Consider the following 19,042-nt stretch of genomic DNA (forward strand, 5'->3'; position numbering starts at 1 on the left):
TTTGAACTCATGACCTTCCGAAGAGCAGTCGGTGCTCTTCCCCGCTGAGCCATCTCACCAGCCCAAAAATAAACCTTTTAAAGGTTTTGGCAGGATTTGGTGGTGCAGGCCTTTAATTCCAGCACTTGGGAGGTAGGTGGGTCTCTGTAAGTCTGAGGCCATCCTGGTCTACAGAATGAGTTCCAGGACAGCCATGGCTGTTATAAAGAAACCCGGTCTCAAAAAAACAAAAGACAAAACAAAAAAGTAGGTCAATTTGTAGTTCCCATGAGTATTAGAGGTATGAGTCAAAAGGGGGGAAGTAGGAATGTTGTGCCGAAGTTTAGCTCTAAGTGTACATGTTTAGCTCTAAGTTTCATCTCTTCCTCAGACTGGAGGTGGGTGGAGGGCACAGGACTGGCTTCCTCTGAAATACCAGGGCCAGCCTCTCCCAGTCGCTACCGAGGGCCTGTTCGTCGTGGGCCTTCACGATGGACCCAGGGTACACTGGAGATGGAACAGGATCATTGGCACCGGCGGATTGTTTCCTGGTTTGCTGATCATCCCCAGGCCCCCTTTGGTCTACATCGGCTAGTGGAGCTTGGGCGGAGCTCTGGCAAGAAGGCAGGAGACTGGTACGGGCCCTCTGTGGTGGCACACATCCTCAGGTGAGACCCACTGCAGGGAAGGAAGATAGGAGCTGCTGGTGACCCCGGGAACTTAAGCCTGTCTGCTTTCCTGCCCCCAGGAAAGCTGTGGAGAGTTGCTCAGAGGTCCCCCGCCTGGTGGTGTACGTCTCTCAGGACTGTACAGGTAAGGCTGGGAACAAGCGTCTACCTGAGCCAGCCCTACCCAAAGCCCTGACTTCTCAGGGGCTGATGCAAGTTTGGGGGTAGAGGTTTCCTCTCCTGCCTCTCTGCAAGACCTAGAAAGTCAGAATGAAAGATTCAAGAGGGGAGACCCTCCTTCATCCTTCACTTCAATCCCACTTAAAAAAAAAAACACACTACACGTATTTTTTGTGTATGTGGTGGGGTGGGAGTCTTGTACCAAGGTGTAGTTGACCTTGTGGGGGAATGGGTTCTCTCCTGTGGATTCCAGAGATGGGACTTGGGCCATCATGCTTGGCAGCAGGCGCCTCTACGTGCTTGGCTATCCCATTAGCCCTGCTCACTTTAACTATACCAAACTATGCTGATTGTTAGCTAGTCAGGTATCCTCATGCTCACAAGCTGGCAGAGGATTCACTGATCCCAAAAACTGTGGGGTCCACAAGATGGCTCAGTGACTGAAGGGGCTTGCTGCAAAAGCCTGACAGCTCGTATCTGAACTCTGCACCTTTCTACAAAGTTGTTCTCTGACCTCCAGTTTTGTGCTTTAGCATGTACACCACCAGACACACGATGGTGATGATGCTGTTGTTGTTGTTGTTATTATTGTTATTATTATTATTATTATTATTATTATTATTATTATTATTATTTTTACAAGAGGGCCAGACAGATGGCGGCTCAGCCAGTGAAGGTTCTTGCAGCCAAGCCTGATAACATGGATTGGATCTCCTGAACCCACATGGTTGAAGGAGAGAACTGACCCACACATGATGGATAAATTAATAAAAATGGTGCTCATAGAAGGTGCCCAAATATTAGCTATTGCTTTCTTCCAGGTCAGCTAATTATATTTATATAGTTTTGCTTATATTAAGTTAGGGTCTCTTATAGCCCAGGCTGGTCTCAAAGCTACCATGTAAGAATTATGAGACCGCCAGGCAGTGGTGGTGCACACCTTTAATCCCCACATTAGGAGGCGGAGACAGGCAGATTTCTGAGTTTGAGGCCAGCCTGGTCTACAGAGTGAGTTCCAGGACAGCCAGGGCTACGCAGAAAAACCCTGTCTGGAAAAAGAGGCGGGTATGGTGTTTTATGCTGTTAACTCTGACATGTGAGGCAGAGCCAGTCAGTTCTAGTCCACCCTATTCTACACGATGACTTTCAAAACAGCCAGAGCTGCATAGTGAGATCCTGTTTCAAAAGAATGGGGTGTGTGTTTATGTGGGCTGAGGAGGTAGCTCAGTTGTTTCCATCAGCAGAGCCACGGTGAGTGCTGACAGGGCGATCCCTGGGGTTGTCTGGAAGCCAGCCTAACCTAGTTGTTGAGCCTTAGGCCAGTGAAAGACCCTGTCAAATATAAGGTGGGGTATTCCTGAGGGACAACACTGGAAGCTGCCCTCTGACCTCAGGGGTCCACACACGGGTATATGTACCCATACACATAGGAATGTGCACTATCCAGGCACACACAGGCTGCGGCTGAGTGGGGCTTGAAATGAAGTTAAATGGTAAGGGGGTTACGCTGACAGACAGGCTCTGAAATTTGTCCCCAGCATCACAAGTAACAAAGTGGGCCTTGCTGATGCCTGCCTAGAACCCCTGTGTTACTGAGCTTTTGGCTCATCTGGTAAGAGAGAACAATTCCTTAGCATGCCTAAAGCCTTGGGTTTCATGCTCAACACTGCATGGCACACATCTGCAGTGTTGGCTCATGAGAGGTATAACAGGATGGGTGGTCAGGCATCACAGTCATCATGGCTACATAGAGTTGTAGGCCAGTCCGTGTCTCATGAACCCTCAGGCCCTCACTTCCTGCTAATGGGATAGTCAGCACTTGCCCGGAGGTCCCAGGATTGTTTAGGACTCGGTGTACTAGAAAGTCTCTGCAGATGAGGACTGCATTGCTCACCAGGAGTTGCAAGGCTGATGGTATGCTCCTGGGGCTACAAGCCTGGGTAGAAAGGTGACCTGCTGCCCTGTCCCCACAGTGTACAAGGCAGATGTGGCACGCCTGGTGTCTTGGCCAGATCCTACAGCGGAATGGAAGTCTGTGGTCATCCTGGTGCCTGTACGACTAGGTGGGGAGACCCTTAACCCTGTGTATGTGCCCTGTGTGAAGGTAAGCACCCTGTAAGGGGACACCTCTGCCTTCGGGCCTCCATACTTAACAGAGGTCAACCATGGGTGTCACTCATTTGTATGTGTGTGCATGTGCGTGCATGCATGAGAGTGTCCTTTTCTGTTACGTAAGTATATGTGGTACATACACATGTATGTGTATGGGTGTGCACATGTGGAAGTGTGAAGACACAGGGTACCTACTCTGTCACTCTGCATTATTCCTTTATGACAGGGTCTCTCACTAGCCCCGGAGCTGGGGTGGCAGCCAGCAGTCCCTAGTGATACCCCATTTCTGCCCCACAGTACTGGGTTATAGTGATTTGTGACCATGCCCAAGGTTTTACACAGGTGCTAATGTTTTGCACTTAGGCCCTTGTGCTTGGTAAGCAAGTGCTCCTGTCCTTTGAGCCATCTCCCCAGCCCCCACCTGGTTTTACAAGACACATACTAGCATGCTTCTGCCATAGGTTCTAGGGATTGAATGCAGGTCCTCACACTCAGCATTGCCCACTAGTGACACAGCTGCAACAGATACATTTGCTATCATGGGGACTGGGATTCAAAGCCAGTGAAAGGAGCCCAAATTCTGAGTATGTCAGGTAGAGTGGACCTTCTGAAAACAAGCTGGAATGTTCTGGAAGCCTGAGGAAGAAGCTCAAGGTGGAAGTCTGTGCCAGGCAGCATGTAGGTCAATCCCAGCACACAAATGTATTTTCTTATTAAAAGCAGTCAATCTGTCCAAGCTCCTGGAAGGCTGAGGCAGGAGGACCTTCTAGAGGACACATAAAGAGCTAGAAAGGTGTCCTGGGAAAAGAGAGCAGCATGACTGGGCGGTGGTGGCGCATGGCTTTAATCCCAGCACTTGGGAGGCAGAGACAGGTGGATTTCTGAGTTTCAGATCAGCTTGGTATACAGTGAATTCCAGGATAGCCAGAAAAACAAAATCAAACAAAAAAATCTTATAAGAAGTTATATGGTGGGCTGGAGAGATGGCTCAATGGTTAAGAGCATCGACTGCTCTACTGAAAGTCCTGAGTTCAAATCCCAGCAACCACATGGTGGCTCACAGTCATCCATAATGAGATCTGATGCCCTCTTCTGGAGTATCTGAAGACAGCTACAGTGTACTTACATATAATAAATAAGTATATATTTTTTTTAAAAAAGTAGTTATATGGCCCCCTCTCTATAAGGCCTTTACATCCAACAGATAAGGCTGTTTTTGCTCTAGAAACCTTAGTGCCATCAGACTGGGTTGGTTAGCTAGGTACCTGCTCAGTGTGTTGAGCTCCTGTCTGACACCAGCCTCTCTTCTACAGGAGCTTCTGCGTTCAGAACTCTGCCTGGGCATTATGGGGGGCAAACCCCGGCATTCACTGTACTTCATTGGCTATCAGGGTAAGGCACAACCCCTTTTTCTGGGGTCACAGCACTCCACCTTCCTCTTATCCACTCCAGTTTACACTTGTCTCCCTTTCCTCACTAGATGACTTTCTGCTCTACCTGGATCCCCACTACTGCCAGCCCACTGTGGATGTCAGCCAGGCCAACTTCCCCCTGGAGGTGAGCTGGTGGCTTTGAAATGGGGGCAGCAAATATGGGCACAAAACTGGGGTCCTTCAAACCTCTCTTATCTGCCCAGTCCTTTCACTGCACCTCGCCTCGCAAGATGGCCTTTGCCAAGATGGACCCCAGCTGTACCGTGGGGTTCTATGCTGGGAACAGGAAGGAGTTTGAGACACTCTGCTCGGAACTGATGAGGGTGAGCTACCATCATGGAGGTATTACATCTTAGAGGCAGTGCTCCTGCCTCCAGTGTGCTAGACAGACTGGGTTCCACCCACACTCCTGGGACAGTAACAGACCACTTGACAGCAGAAGTATGTCAAAGTGTACTTCAGTCAAGGTGGTTTTGTCCACCACTAGGAAGCTCAGCCCAGAATAGACCTGAAAAGCTTCGGCCACTGCGGGTATTTTGGGGTCAGCCACCGGAGCTCTTCAGAAGTTTCAGGGCAGCTGTTCACAGACTGAGCCAATCATGCATGGCCCAGCTGTCACAGCTGGTTCTTAAAGACCCTGAACTGAGACCACTCTCCTCCATCCTCCTCCAGATCCTCAGCTCCTCCTCAGTCACGGAACGGTACCCCATGTTCACAGTGGCTGAAGGCCACGCTCAGGACCACAGCCTGGATGCCCTCTGCACCCAGCTTTCCCAGCCCACACTGCTGCTACCTTGCACAGGACGCCTACTCAAGGCCAAAAGGCCCAGCTCTGAGGACTTTGTGTTTTTATAATGGGAAGGGACGGGGAAAGATGCCAGACTATTTATTTTTTTATTTATGTCATGTCAGGTATGGGATCTGCAACTCCAGTGGTGGTGCTGGACCCTCATGTCCTCCCTAACACAGCTGAGACCTTTCCAGGCCCCAGCTTGGGGTTGTGCCCTTTCGATGTCCTCATCCCCAGCTGCCCCTGTCTCCTCAGGAGGCAGGGATGGAGAGTGGGCTCCAGGGCACTCACTCAGGGCCTGATTCAAGTTCTGTAGCCTGCACTGGGTCCCTGTACTCACTAGTCCCAAGGTCCAAAGACCCTGTCCTGGGAGAACTGACTGACTGCTGGGTGGAGACTGATAAAGATGCAGACTTGAACATGCCTGGCATTGTTGACATTTTAGGGTGTCCGTAGGGGAAGACAGAGCTCTGGCAGCCTCAGTTTCCAAGGTTAGAAACAGCAGTACCCCCTCCTGCAGGCAGCTTACGTAGGTTGACAGCGGAGTATGGTCAGCAGCTTTAGTTGTAGAGAGGCAGGTTGGCTCCCTGTGACCCTCAGGAATGGCTCTGCTGTTTCTTCCGTTGACGACCTAGCTGGCGGAAGTGCAGCCTTTTGGGGTTGAGACCAAAGGCCTGTAATCTCTGTCTGCTGAACTTGTGACCACCAAGTGTCACTGTGGGACCCAGCAGCCTGGCCTTCTTGCTCTTCTGCTTCTGGGATGCTAGCTTCTCTGGGCAGGATGTGTGGGCCACCTCCTCGTCCTTGGCTACTAAGGTCTCAGCCTGGGGCTTATTCCCATCAGCTCCACTGGGCACAGGCAGCTGTACTTGTGGGCTGGCCTTGCTCCGTGACTTTCCTGTGGCTTCTGTGGACATTTCCACCCTATAGGAGGAAAAGAAAAGCTTAAGTCAGCCTGCTGTTCAGAACATGATTTTCCCCTCTTTGCCCTTTTTGTTTGTTTGAGAAGGGGGTTCATGTAGCCCAGGCTAGCCTTAAACTCTGTGTACCCAAATGACCTTTAACTTTTTTTTTTCTTTTGGTTTTTTTTGAGACAGGGTTTCTCTGTGTAGTCCTGGCTATCCTGGAACTCACTCTGTAGACCAAACTGGCCTTGAACTCAGAAATCCGCCTGCCTCTGCCTCCCAAGTGCTGGGATTAAAACCATGCGCCACCACCACCCGGCTTTTTTTTTTTTTTAAAGCAGGGTGGAGTGATATGGCCTCACTATGTAGCTCTGGCTGTTCTGGAATTCACTGTAGACCACATTGGCCTTGAACTCAGAGCTCTTCTGGGGTTTTTATACAGTGCTGAGATAGAGCCCAATTATACATGCCAGGGAAGCACTCTGCCCACTCAGCCAAAACTATGGTTTTGTTGTCTTACTACAGAACCCAGATGGCCTCAGCTTCCTGGGATAACTCTCATAAATATGACAACTATAGATTAGCTGCACCAGCGGAAGCCATGTATGTCAGTCAAGTCCATGTGCCTTTAGTGAAGTGGCCATGTCTGTCACAACTGAGGGTCTAGGTCCTAACAAGTCTGTAGTGTGCTTGTAAGAATTTATTTTGTTCAGGCTTGGGATAAAACTCAGGATTTTAATCACACTGAACAGAATCTCACTAGGCGTAGTGGCACACACCTTTAATCTAAGCACTTGAGTCAGAGGGAGAACTCTGAGAGTTTGAGACCACCCTGGTCTACATTAAGAAGCTCCAAGAGGACTACACAGACCCAAGGGCAGGGTGTTGCTGTGGAGCCCAGGCTGGCTTCAAACTAATGAGCCCCATCCTGCCTCCCTAGGACTGGGATTGCAGATGTGCACCACGGGGTTCAGTCCTTCTGATCCTTAACCTGAGTGTTTTAGCATGACTCAGTCTCTGAAGTCTGAACCTAAAGTCACCGTACCACAAGGGACTGTGACTGGCCTACAGTTTGCACACCTGGTGTCAGCTCCATGGGCTGCTGCCACCCTCCCCGGCCCAGTGCTTACTCTTCCTGGCACAGGGACTTGAAGATCTGCCTCTTCTTCCACATGTTCTGGGCCTTCTGGCTGTATACACGCTGCTCCTGCATCTCTTCCTGCTCCGACCTGTGCACCAGAGGTGTTCTAGAAACTGTCCAAACTCTCTCCCCCCATTCCCCACCACCCTGCTGTCACCTGTACATGCAGGTCTTCTTCAGGGAACACCAGCGGTTCAGTTCCTTGTCATCTGCTGCAAGGATCTGCATGAGGAAGAAGATACCTGTTGTGTGGTCCCGGGGTCTGCCTCCGACCTCAGTCCCTGAGCAGTTATGCGGAGAATGAGGGCAACTGAGTTCAGTGTTTGATATTGGGGCAGGGGCTGTTTGAATGTCACTCTGTAGCTCAGGCTATCCTGGAATACACAGAGTATTCTCCCACCTCAGCCTTTCTAGTGCTGGCCTCTATTAACACCGTTTCAGCTCTTAGTGACAGAGGCAGCACTGAACTCCAGATCTTCCTGTCAGACCTCTTCACAGAGAATGTTCACCTCCTCCAACCCCTTGCCCTTCCCTCAATTTCCCCTGCCAGCCCTGTCCCTACCTCCTCTGTGCTGAGCCCGAAGTCACAGGGCACCACAGTGCGGTACTTGAAACGACAGGGCAAGTCGTCGATAATGTCCTCATAGTCTAGACGGTAGTACTCATCTAGGTACTCCTCAAATGTCTTGTCCCCTGCACAAGAGATACACAGCCAGGGTAGTATGTGTTCAAAGCCTCATGAGGCACACTGCCCCATCATGCCTTGTGCCTCACCAGGGTCAAACATGGGCTTCTCCTGCCCCACTGCAGCTGCAAATGGAGACTTGCGTTTTCTCTTGCCTGAGGTGGGGGCCTCACGAAGCTTCTTCCGTGGTTGGCTGGGGTCATAGTCTGCATCCATCTATCAGAAGGAGCCGGTCAGATCAGACCAGTGTTAAATGCTTCTGGAGCATCCAGACCCCACCAGGGATACTCATTGTTCTTAAGGTCTCACACAAACCACACTGGCCTCAAATGTGCTGTGCAGCCAAGGCTAGGAACATGTTCACAGAAAGCTCTTGCTCTGTCAGCTGCACCTATTGCAGACTCACACCAGTGGCACTCACGTTAAAGTCAGGGTCCTCACAGTGCAGCTCCTGCTGGCTCCAGGCCCCATCTTGCTCAGGTCCACCCCACATGTCCCAGTTCCAGTCATCTGGTTCCACAGAGGACAGAAGGGTAAAGTGAGGACCACACCCGGGCTGCACCGATCCTGCTTCTCCTGCTTTCTAAAGACATGCACCTTCCAGCCCGTCTTCTTCCTCAAACTGTGGCTTCTCTTCCTCTGCAGTACCGTAGAAGGCATCTCCAAGGCATTTCTGCAAGAGAAGGAAAGAGAGGCCTAAGGGGCTGCAGCACCCACACACCTACAGGAGCTCAGCTGCACCATGCCAATGCCAGCACAATTCACCAGCCTTACTGTTGTACAAGACAGGGTTTTATGTAGGACAGGCTAACCTCAGACTATGTACCAGAGGCTAGTCTTGACACTGTGTGATCCATTTGCTTCTAACCCTGAGTGTGGTGATTGCAAGTGTGTGCTTTTATTGAAAGTCTTGAAGCCCAAGCTGGTAGTCCTGCCTCAGATTCTCAATTGTTAGGATTATAAACCCATGCCAACACACCCAACTTTGTGTAGCTCCAGAGTCTTCCAAGAAATGGTCTCCTGTGTGCTGAGACCCTCCACGACACCACCTGTTATCTAGGCTGCACTGATTTCACACAACAGCTACATCTCTGTAGGATTCAGAGCCTGCCATCACTTGTGCCCTACTACCCACGACATAATCGCTAGTCAGGACTCCACTGAGCTGTCATCATTCCTGATAGGCTGAGAGAAAGTTTCCTCCAAGATCCTACCTACACTTGACATGGTACATACCTGTACTCAGCAGGTAGAGGTTCAGCCCAGGGGATCATGAGTAGCAGGCTAGCCTGGGCTACAAAATAAGCCTGTAACTCAGATGGTAGGGTGCTGTCCCAGTATACATTAAAAGCCCAGTGTTGTCCAGACACTACAATCCACATCTGAGGCCACAGTTGTGATTCTACAAGGACGCTGTGGCCACATGTCTCCATGGCTACTGTGATCCAAGTCTATACAGGGATATGTCAGGTATATGATAGGATCACAATTACAAGGCAGTTGGAGCTGGGTACCCTGAATTCTAAGACCATAGAAACACATTGCGGGCCTGCCAGAGGACATGGTCCACTGTGCATTTACTTTCATTTTTTTCTGCCTTTATTTTTACTCAGTATGTATGGAGTTTTGTTTGCAATGTATGCCTATGCCACATGCATGCCTGATGCTCCTAGAGGCCAGAAGAGGGAATCAGGTCCCCTTGGTCTGTAGTTACAGTGAGCTATTAGGTGACATGTAGGTGATGGGAATTGAACCTTGGTCTTCTGGAAGAACAGCCAATACTCTTAAAGGCTGAGAGCTATCTCTTTAGGCTATCTGTACACTTATTAAATATTTTGTATGTGCTCAACCTGGAGCAGGTTCTTGATGACATTTTTACAGCTACCATAAGCAACAGCACCTTGCTCTTCTATGGAGAAACCAAAGCTAAGACCAGAGAAGTGCCTTAAATAATAAGAGAGCAGACAGCTCTACAGCGCTCGGCAGTCCTCACTAAGCCTACCAATCAGTGTGCCTTCAGCCTCTTCCCAAGACTTCCTCTGCTTGGCTAGTGGCCCACCTGGGGCATCACAGGCCCAGCCTTTTCTTACAGACTTCTCAACATCTGTTTCTAAAACATGGTGCTCTGTTCTTCCAGTACAACAAATGTTAACAGAAACCCTGTCTTGAAAAACCAAAAAAACAAACAAACAAACAAAAAAAACTACTCTTCCCCCTGCCCCCATCCCCAGGCTGCATTAGAACTGTGTAGCTGAGCACAACCCTGAGCTCCTCATCCTTGTGTTGGTGGTATCTGTCTGAACTCTCTCCTGAAGGCAGACAGAGGCAGAGTGAGTTCCAGCCCCTTTGCCCTGCAGTCATCAAGGAAGCAACTGGCTCCACTGAGCATGTGCTAATCTGGGTTATGCGTTAGCTTGGGTGGGTTCCAGTTTCTGCTGTTGTTTTTTCTCTCTCCTTTTCTGTTTTTTTTTTTTTTTTGTAGTAGAGGCTGTACCCCAGAGATAGAAAGGTGCTCTATCATAGCTACAGCTGTAGCCCCTTATTGGGGGATTGTAAGCAAGGGTTCTATCACTGAGCCACATGCTAGGCCTTCCCATGCCCCTCTCCCAGGGGATCTTATATGGCTGAATGCTGACCTCCACCCCACTGTCTCCCAGGCATGCCTTCAAGTCTGAATCCTCCTGACCCAGTGCAGTTGCCTCGGTATGTAACCCACTGTTCCTGCATATTTACCCATCTACCCTTCTGCATCAACTCCTCCCACCCATCTTTCCTTAGCCAGAGGCAGTGCTGCACCAACCCCCACACTGAAGGCAAAGAAAAAGGTGCCACAGAGGTCAAGTCATTCTTTGAGGCCAACAGCTAGGAGACCTCTGGCCCCACAGACCACTTTCTGAGCAATCACCTGCATGAGTTGGTCGTGCTGGGCAGGGTCAAAGTCATCCTCCAGGTCCTGCTCCTCAAGACCCAGTGTCTCGTTACCAGTGACCTGTCGCAGCTTCTCCAGTTTGGCCAGAATCTCCTTCCTCTTTAGGTTCTTTAACTGTTTCAGCTCCTCCTGCTTCCTGGCCTTCTCCTGTGGGTTAGAGCAGCCCAGAATTACTATTCGGCAGAGCCTTGCACAGGGGCCTCCCAATACAAGCAGTTTTCTGTTTTCTTTTGAGACAGGATCTTAAGTAGCTCAGAGTGACCTTAACTACATATCCTCCTGCCTCCACCTCCTGAACTCTGAGAATGTAGGCACTGTCGGCTACGCCTGTTTCCTTCAGTGCTTGGATGACAGCCAGCGCTTTATGCACTAGGCAACTCTATCTAACTCAAGATGGCCTAGAATTCTTTTTTTTTTCTTTTGGCCTAGAATTCTTTATGTAGACCAGGCTAACTTTGAAACTGTAGTGACCTGAACTGTCAATAGAGGTGCACAACACCATGCCAGCTTATTTTTACCCTCTATTATTATTATTTTTTTTTTTAACATAAGGTCTTCATAGCCCAGGCTGGCCTAGACTCCTCCTGCCACTGCTTCCTGTAAAGGTGTGTGGCACCACCTTCTTTTTACTTTCTTCAGAGAAGATGGTTTAAGTTGGTTTCCCTGCTTGGCCTTGAAATCTCTACCTACCTCAGGCAGGTCCAAAAGTTTCAGTGTCTGTGCCTTGGCTCTGGAGGGCTGGAGGTGGGGGTGAAGGAATCACTGGCAAGCACTGCCACGCCCAGCCACACTCACCCTCTTCTTCCGTTCCCTTGTCTCTTCCCGCTTCTCCTTCCTGCGCTCATCCTTTCGGCGTACAGATGATGCAATGCTTCGTGGGTATGTCTTGACCTGTGGGCAAGAAAGGAGCCAGAGGGACCTCAGAGATGGTATGGGGTTGAAAGGCTGGACCCACATGGCACAGCCATGTCCTCCCTGACCCAGGCCTGGGCACACACTGAGGCTGAGTCAGGCTCCTCAAAGCGGAAGTTGTACTTGTGTTCAAAGTCTTCCTGCTTCTTCAGGAATAGCTCCCCTTCATCCGAGGAGTCGTCCACTGCCAGCTGGACTGGGGGGCCTGGAGCCCTGAAGGACAACATGATGCAGTAAGGCTCAGGAGTCTGATGAGCCCGGCCAGACATGACCTCATTTTACCCCCACAAAAACTCGACAAAAGGGGCTGCTAAGATTGTTCAGGGGTGCTTGCTGACAAGCCTGAGAACCTGAGTTCAATCCTATGGTTCCACATGATGGAAGGAAAGAACTAACTCCCACAAGTATGATGCCTATCTTTGGTATACTGCCCTACCCCTGAAAAGAAATAAATGTAATGAAGAAATTAGAAATAATAAGAACTATTTTTTAGCTAGGCCCTTTGTTGCCTCGCCTGGATGCTGGAGAACAACCTGAGGTACACCCTAGAAAGAAGAGGTGGCTGCTTACCCTCCCTCCTCTTCCTCCTCCTCCTCCTCCTCTTCATAGCGTTTGTTGAGGATATAGTCCCTCAGGAACTGTTCGCCCTCATCCAGTTCTGGGTTGTTCCAGTACTCCTTGAGGTGTGTCTATGCAAAGAGAGGGTGCCATAAGCTCAGTCTCCTGGTGAGGGGCATGGAGGTAGCCTGCGATGGACCCACGGATCTGAAACTTCACAGCCAAGCTGGGGTAGGTAAATTACCACCCCTTTGTGCCTTTTTTTCTTTTTTGAGACAACAACTGGCTGTGTAGCCCAACCTAACTAGGCACTAGCTACAATCTTGTTTCAGTCTCTCAAGTATTGAGATTACAGATTTGAGGAACTGAGAAAGTGTAGTCCAGAAACTGTTCATAGGTCTCTTCAAATATGCCATTGCTTAGTTTTTGGTGCTGGAATGGAATTCAGGGCCTCGTGTGTTCTAGGTAAGCACAATCCCTAAGGCATGACCAGCTGCTTACTAGGAAAAGCTAGGAAGGGGCTCTACCACTGAGCCAAATCTCAGGCCCTCAAGAGTCCTTCGGTATCTGGGAGTGCAAGGTGAGATATAGCAGTTAATAGGCAATTTGGCCTGAGGACTTACCAGTTCTTTCAGCGACTCAGAGCTGTTAATCTCCTTTTGCCCCTTTAGCCACTCCAGGTAGTCCACTTCCTCCTGGGCCTGTGGAAGGCAAGCACTCAGGTCCTCAGGTCTCCAGCTGCCTGCTGGCTCCAGCCCCAGCCCCCAGCAGGCCTCTGGTACTAACCTTTTCTTCCCCACTCTTAGTGTGCTTCTGCAGCAAGCCAGAGCCACCTTCCCCAGCACTGTCCTCGTCACTGCTGTCCTCCACAAAAGCCCGGAAGCTGCATGCCATGGAACAAACTTCAGCACTGGTTCATGACTAACCCTAAGCTCTGAGACCTCAAGGTGACACCGTGGCAAGGGGATGCTGACAGACACTGCAGCAACTCTCCTGTTCCACCCACCCCAGCCCACACTTACCTTTCCTTCAGCTGTTTCTGCTCTTCTACGTAACTCTTTGTGGATGTTTCCTGTGGAGGGATTGGATGTGGGCCCCAGGCCAGCTACAGACCCTCATACCTGCAGGCAGCTGTTGTTCTACCCACCTGGAACCTGCGGTCAATGGTCTCCCCATCAGAGTTGTCCTCGTCCACATATTTGCTGTACAAGAAACAGTGGGAACTTAGAATGTAGCACTGGCACACAACAACGCAACACACAATGTCTTCAGTTTAAAATGGGTTTATTGGGCATTATGTCTACTTACTATTTTTCCCAAAGAAATCTTTTATATATGGGAATGTATGTAATGTGTGCATGTATTGCATGGACATGGCTACAGGTGCCAGGTGCCAAAAAGACTAGCAAAAGAAAACTGAGAGCCATATAAGGCATATGTACCCTTGGCTAGCCTGAACTCCCTATGGGCTAGAACTCAGAGCTCTACCTCCCTCTATATCCAGAGTGCTGTGATTATCAGAGTGAGCCACCATGCCCAGCTCTCCTCTGTATTATTCTGAGACAGCCTCTCACTGTTCACAATCCACTATCTCTGCCCCCAAGGCTGGAGTCACGTTTAACATGGCTGCTGGGAATCTGAACTCACATTCTTCTGCTTTAATGGCAAGTGCTCTTACCCACTGAGCCATTTAGTATACCCCACCTCCCACCCCGAAAGACAAGGGATTTAGGATGTAGTTCTACCTGGCTTGTAACTTGCTACCTGAAGCTGTCTGACCTAAAATTCATGGCCATAGTCCTGCTCCTGTTTCTAGAGTGCTGGGGTTATAGGTATGAGTTCCTGAGTCTGGCTGTAACTCTTTAGTTTTTTTGTTTTTGTTTTTTTTTTAGAACTTTTTAGTTTTAACTGTATTTTTATTTCACAATATTTTTCTCCATTCTTCTGTGCCTTCTTTTTAAAACAGTGCTGGAGAGCAAACCAGCGGCTTTCCACATGGCAAGCCAGCCGTCCACTGATGCCTGTGCACTAGCCCTTGGCTTTTTGTTTTTGAACAATATTTATGTGCACATGTTTACATGTCACATGTGTGTGGATGCCTGTAATGTTCAGAAGAGGATATTGCATCCCCTGGTATTCTAAGGGGATCTGAAAGCTGGAATTTCAAGCAGATGGTAGCCACCTGGTGTGGGTGCTGAGAATTGAACTCATGACCTTTGGAAGCACACCAAGCACTTTTTTTTTTTTTTTTGTTGGTATTTTTGAGACAGGGTTTCTCTGTATAGCCCTGGCTGTCCTGGAACTCACTTTGTAGATCAGGCTGCCCTCGAACTCAGAAATCCACCTGCCTCTGCCTCCCAACTGCTGGGATTAAAGGCGTGCGCCAACACCGCCCAGCACACCAAGCACTCTTGACTGCTGTGTTACCTGTCCAGCTTTTAAAAATATTAAAAAATATTTTTTATATCATATGTATGTGTTGGTGGGTAGACACAGAACCCCCTTAAAGTCAGATTGTTGTGATCTTCTTGACATGAGTATAGGAACTAAATTCTGAACCATCTCTAAAGCCCAAGGTAAGAAAAAGTAAAATGACATTGTATTCATGGTGTGTATACATACGTATGCCTCAGTGTGATGTAGAAGTCAGTTCTTTCCTTCTGCTGCCTGAGTCCCAGGCACTGAAGGCGCCCTGGCAGTGAACATCACTCTCTGCTAACCCTCCTACAGACCTTTGGGGTTTTGAGTGTCACCACATAGCGGAGGCTGGCCCAGACTTTCCACCTTCCTACTTTTATCTCCTGAGGTCTTAGATTAGAGCTCAGCATCTCCATGCTTGGCCTCAATCTTCAGTGACTTCATATCACAATGGGTGTTTATCAGGACAGCTACACACATACTTCCGAGGGCCTGTTTGTCCCAGTTCCCTTGGGGTGGAACATTGCTTTGAACTCCTGCTGGGAAGAGCCTAAGACCATGGGGAGGATCAGAGGCTCTGCTCCAGGGATTCTCTTGATGTAGAGGTTTGGGCTTTTCTTTCTTTAGCTCTGGCTATTGTGGTCTGAAGACCATCATATCTGGCTATCTTGTGCTTTTCTACCTGTAAAGCCCTAAATATAAGCCAGCAACATGGCTCTGCCTGGAGAGGCATGTTCTGTGCAAGCCAGAGGACCTAACTTCAAGAACAGTGACCCAAGTAGAGGTAGGAGAGAATGGGTATAAAGCTGTCCTCTGACCTCCAAACACATGCTGTGGCCCATCGACCCGTCTAACCACTCTTTCCCCATGCAATAATAATAAATTAAAGGCTGGAAAGATGGCTCAGCAGGTAAAGGCTCTTAATGCCAAACTGGAAGGCCTGGAGTTTGGTCATTAGACTCCACAAAATGGAAGGAGAGAACAGAGTCCTCAACTTCCACATGTGCTGTGGCCCTAAATCCCTGACAGTAGCATAGAAAGCGAGTTCCAGGACAGCCAGAGCCACACAGAGAAACAATCTACAGGAAACAAATGAACACCCTGAGACACCCTCAGGGTCCCTAGGGAACAAATGAACACCCTGAGACACCCTCAGGGTCCCTAGGGAACAAGTGAACACCCTGAGATACCCTCAGGGTCCTTAGGGAACAAGTGAACACCCTGAGACACCCTCAGGGCCCCTAGGGAACAGGATGATGAGGATGAGGCCCTCCTTACCCTTCTTTCTCCAAGATGACCTTCCTCTCATAGTCCTTCAGATACATGGGCTGCACTTTCTCCTGCTTCCCCAAGGCTGCTGGCTCCTCCTCACTCTCTGAAGATGAGGCCTTGGCTGTAGGATAGTGAGAGGACACCTGCTATTGCCCACAACTTCCCTCTTGCCCCCCCAGCACAAAACCTAATGGGGCGGGGCTAGGAGAGACAGAAGTTCTGAATCCTTGTCTGCCACTTCCAATTGTGAAATAGTATATCACCCTTATTCCCTGGTTATATTTCCAGGGACAGAATGCAATATAGCCCAGACTATACCAAAGCCCACTATGTGCAAAACAAACAAACTAATTAAACAAACAAAATCTTCAGGTGCAGATATAGCTAAATTGATAGTGTCTGTTTAGCAAGCACAAGGCTCTGCTCAATTTCAGATATGCAGCACATAACTGAATGTAATCCCAATAGAGGGGTCACAAGTTCAGTAACATCCTTGACTACACACATAGTAAGTCAGAGGCCAGGCTTAGTTACATGAGCAACTACCACAAAGAATAAGGAGGCACTTCCGACCTGGCACTTTAGATTCATAGGGAAAGCTTTTCTTCTTGTGAATGTTGATGCCAGAAGTAAAATGACATCTATTCTCGTGCGCTCTCTCTCTCTCTCTGGTCTTTCTTGGTTTTTGTTTTGTTTTGTTTTCTTTTGAGACAGGGTTTCTCTGTGTAGCCCTGGCTGTCCTGGAACTCACTCTGTAGACCAGGCTGGCCTCGATCTCAGAAATCTGCCTGTCTCTGCCTTGCAAGTGCTGGGATTAAAGGTGTGCACCACCACCACCACCACCACCACCTGGTTTTTCAAGACAGGATTTAATGATGTCCTGGTCTAGAACTCACTCTGTACTCAAGGCTGGCCTCTGCCTCTGGCTGATGACATCCCAGTGAGCCTCCCGGGAGCTGCCTGACTCTGCTTCCCCAGCACCAATATCACCAATGTGTGTGCCCACCAGTTTCCGTCATGTGATTTCTCAGGATGAAGCTCAGGTCTTCAGGCTTTGCATGGCAACTACTTTACCATCTCACCCCTATTCAAGCCTAACTTTTTGTTTTTTGATACAGGATCTCATTATGTAGCTCAGGCTGGCTCTGAGCCCTGAGTTATCAGCCTCCTGGATTATACACTGCCACACTGGGAAGAGAAACACTTCATTCCACAACTCAACTCCATCCACATCAAGGCACATAGAGAAGATCCCCTGCCCCACCTGTTCTCTGATAGAAGGTAGCATCTTTCTGGTAAATTCGAGGGTCCTTCTTCTTTAGCAAGGACAGAGTCCTGTAAAAGTCTCTCTCCTGCTGGTGATCAAATTCCTAAAGCAGGAAAAGGAAGTTGGACACAGTGTAGGTAGGGTGGTGATATATGAAAATGGGATGCAGCAGGGAGCAGCAACCCTGAGGGTTGAGTGGAGGGGAGGATGGACAAGGAGAGGGAAAGCATACACAGAACTGTGTCAGGACAGCCGTGGCTAGACAGAGGGCAGGTACTTGACAAGAGTAAAGGAGGAGTCCAGCAGAGAAGTATAATCTCAAAAGACAGTGGAGCCCCATATGGTGTAGTAGATACTTCCATGTCAGATTCTTGGGGTTTAGTTCTTAGGGGACTACTAACCAGGACGGTGAGGTGTCATCTGTGGTAATGGAGGATAAAGTGAAGATAAAGTAGAGAGGATATGACAACCCTAGGGATTAATGAAGGATTTCTTCTATGAACTGATGGGAAGTCTGGAGCCACATCTCCATAGTAGTGAGGATCTGGCATCTCCTAGACATTGTCACCCAATGGGTTAGGGTGTGTACCTAGATGTTCGATGGGACCCTATTTTTGAGATTAAGATTAAGGTGTCCTTCAGGGGAAATATGGAGGATTTGGTAAATCCCTAGATACAAGGGAAATGGTGCTTGTTATTCAACGGATTTAGATGCAGGACATGGAGTTAGAGTCAGACTCCCGCTGTATATCTAAATTGGGGTGCTCTAGGAGGCTTGAGGCCAAGTTAGGAAAGAAGGTAAATTCAGTGACCATATATCTTGAAGGGGCTATCTGCACTTAAGGGGTCAGGAGGTAAATCTAGAACATCCCCATAGAACGTCCCCATAAGGCACCCAGGTGAGACCCAGGTGAGAGCACGGTAGGTGGTAGGCTTGGAATCTCTACCAGAAAGAAGGATGTATTTGGCGATCCCTGGATCGAGGAGGGCACTGCCTGTCACTCTAAGCCTGGGGGCGGGTCTTGAAGGCTCCCGGACAACCAAGCCCGTTAAGGAAAGCCCGTGTACAACTGGGTAGGATGCGAAGCCTGGTCGCCGAAGCTCACCACGTGTTCATCGCTGGAGTCAGACTCGGAACTGGAGTCGCCGCCGTCGTCCGGATCTCCATAGCGATCTTTCACTGTGGAATACACACGGGGTTCCTCGTAGCTACCATCACCAGACGTACCCGCCCAGTTCACCTCACCCTGGCCTGCGCAGGCGCCCCTCACTCACGCCGCTGAAGTTCCTCACGCTCGCGGTAACGGTTGTAGCGCGCAGCAAAGCCAGCGTTCACCTTTAGAGACCCAGAAACGCGCGGTTCCGGCATGGCGGCTGTGCGACCTAGCGCGCATGCGCGGGAACGCCCCCTCCAGGTGTGGCCTCCCCTAGGCACGCCCCCTGAGGATTTTCTTAAGGAGCACGTCCACTACTGACGCAACTCGCTCCACCCTCCACCCTTCCGGGATCCCGTTGGCCTTTTGCTCAGCAGGCCACACCCACGGGGACAAGCCTCTGCGGGGAAAGGCCACAAGCCACCGCCCACCCTTCTCCACCCTGACGGCTCCCGGCACCCAGCTGACATCTGGGGGCCCCTTTCTCCACTCGCGGTTTCCTGCCTCTCTTCCGTTCTGACAGCACCCGACCGCTGCCCCACCCAACTCAGTTACCCTGACGCCCTGGGAATGACCGTGTGGACAGTCCCATCACCCTACACCATCCCTAGTCTCATTCTACCCTCTGAATACCCCATC

The 19,042-nt window shown here is 49.7% G+C and overlaps 2 protein-coding genes across 6 annotated transcripts in view; one reads left to right on the forward strand and one right to left on the reverse strand.

Annotated features, from left to right (window-relative positions):
• The window catches only part of Atg4d (autophagy related 4D cysteine peptidase), a 12,921-nt gene extending 3,179 nt beyond the window's left edge, over positions 1-9,742 (forward strand). Inside the window, exons 4-10 of one of the 5 annotated variants that reach the window (XM_031346203.1) lie at positions 371-647; positions 728-792; positions 2,801-2,931; positions 4,253-4,331; positions 4,420-4,496; positions 4,576-4,695; positions 5,045-5,581. In XM_031346203.1, the coding sequence (XP_031202063.1) occupies positions 371-647; positions 728-792; positions 2,801-2,931; positions 4,253-4,331; positions 4,420-4,496; positions 4,576-4,695; positions 5,045-5,227 (932 nt within the window). In that variant the 3' untranslated portion in view covers positions 5,228-5,581. Of the gene's footprint in view, positions 1-370; positions 648-727; positions 793-2,800; positions 2,932-4,252; positions 4,332-4,419; positions 4,497-4,575; positions 4,715-5,044; positions 5,582-7,007; positions 7,613-8,538 lie in introns of those variants that run through there. The other 4 variants (XM_031346204.1, XM_031346206.1, XM_031346205.1 and 1 more) reach the window with 4 other exon arrangements.
• Positions 5,253-18,748, reverse strand: Kri1 (KRI1 homolog). Its single transcript, XM_031346193.1, has 19 exons — positions 18,525-18,748; positions 18,356-18,429; positions 17,247-17,352; positions 15,989-16,103; positions 13,440-13,494; positions 13,315-13,364; positions 13,079-13,175; positions 12,916-12,993; positions 12,305-12,423; positions 11,821-11,947; positions 11,618-11,713; positions 10,799-10,969; positions 8,491-8,566; positions 8,315-8,403; positions 7,983-8,109; positions 7,771-7,901; positions 7,366-7,430; positions 7,198-7,296; positions 5,253-6,086 (listed from the first exon to the last, which is right to left on the reverse strand). The coding sequence occupies exons 1-19, from the start codon at positions 18,616-18,618 to the stop codon at positions 5,759-5,761; spliced, it is 2,097 nt and encodes a 698-aa protein (XP_031202053.1). The 5' UTR covers positions 18,619-18,748; the 3' UTR covers positions 5,253-5,758.
• Between the last annotated feature and the right edge of the window lie 294 nt (positions 18,749-19,042).

The sequence above is a fragment of the Mastomys coucha genome, unplaced genomic scaffold, assembly GCF_008632895.1.
Source record: "Mastomys coucha isolate ucsf_1 unplaced genomic scaffold, UCSF_Mcou_1 pScaffold23, whole genome shotgun sequence".
Classification (NCBI taxonomy): Eukaryota; Metazoa; Chordata; class Mammalia; order Rodentia; family Muridae; genus Mastomys; species Mastomys coucha.

Excerpts from the sequence above, each read along its gene's own strand:
- Kri1 (XM_031346193.1), bottom strand. The coding sequence starts at position 18,618 with ATGCCGGAACCGCGCGTTTCTGGGTCTCTAAAGGTGAACGCTGGCTTT. Across the intron at positions 12,994-13,078 it reads CTAAGAGTGGGGAAGAAAAG|GCCCAGGAGGAAGTGGACTA; the intron begins GTTAGTACCAGA and ends TGCCTTCCACAG. Across the intron at positions 7,297-7,365 it reads AAGAAGACCTGCATGTACAG|GTCGGAGCAGGAAGAGATGC; the intron begins GTGACAGCAGGG and ends TCTGGTGCACAG.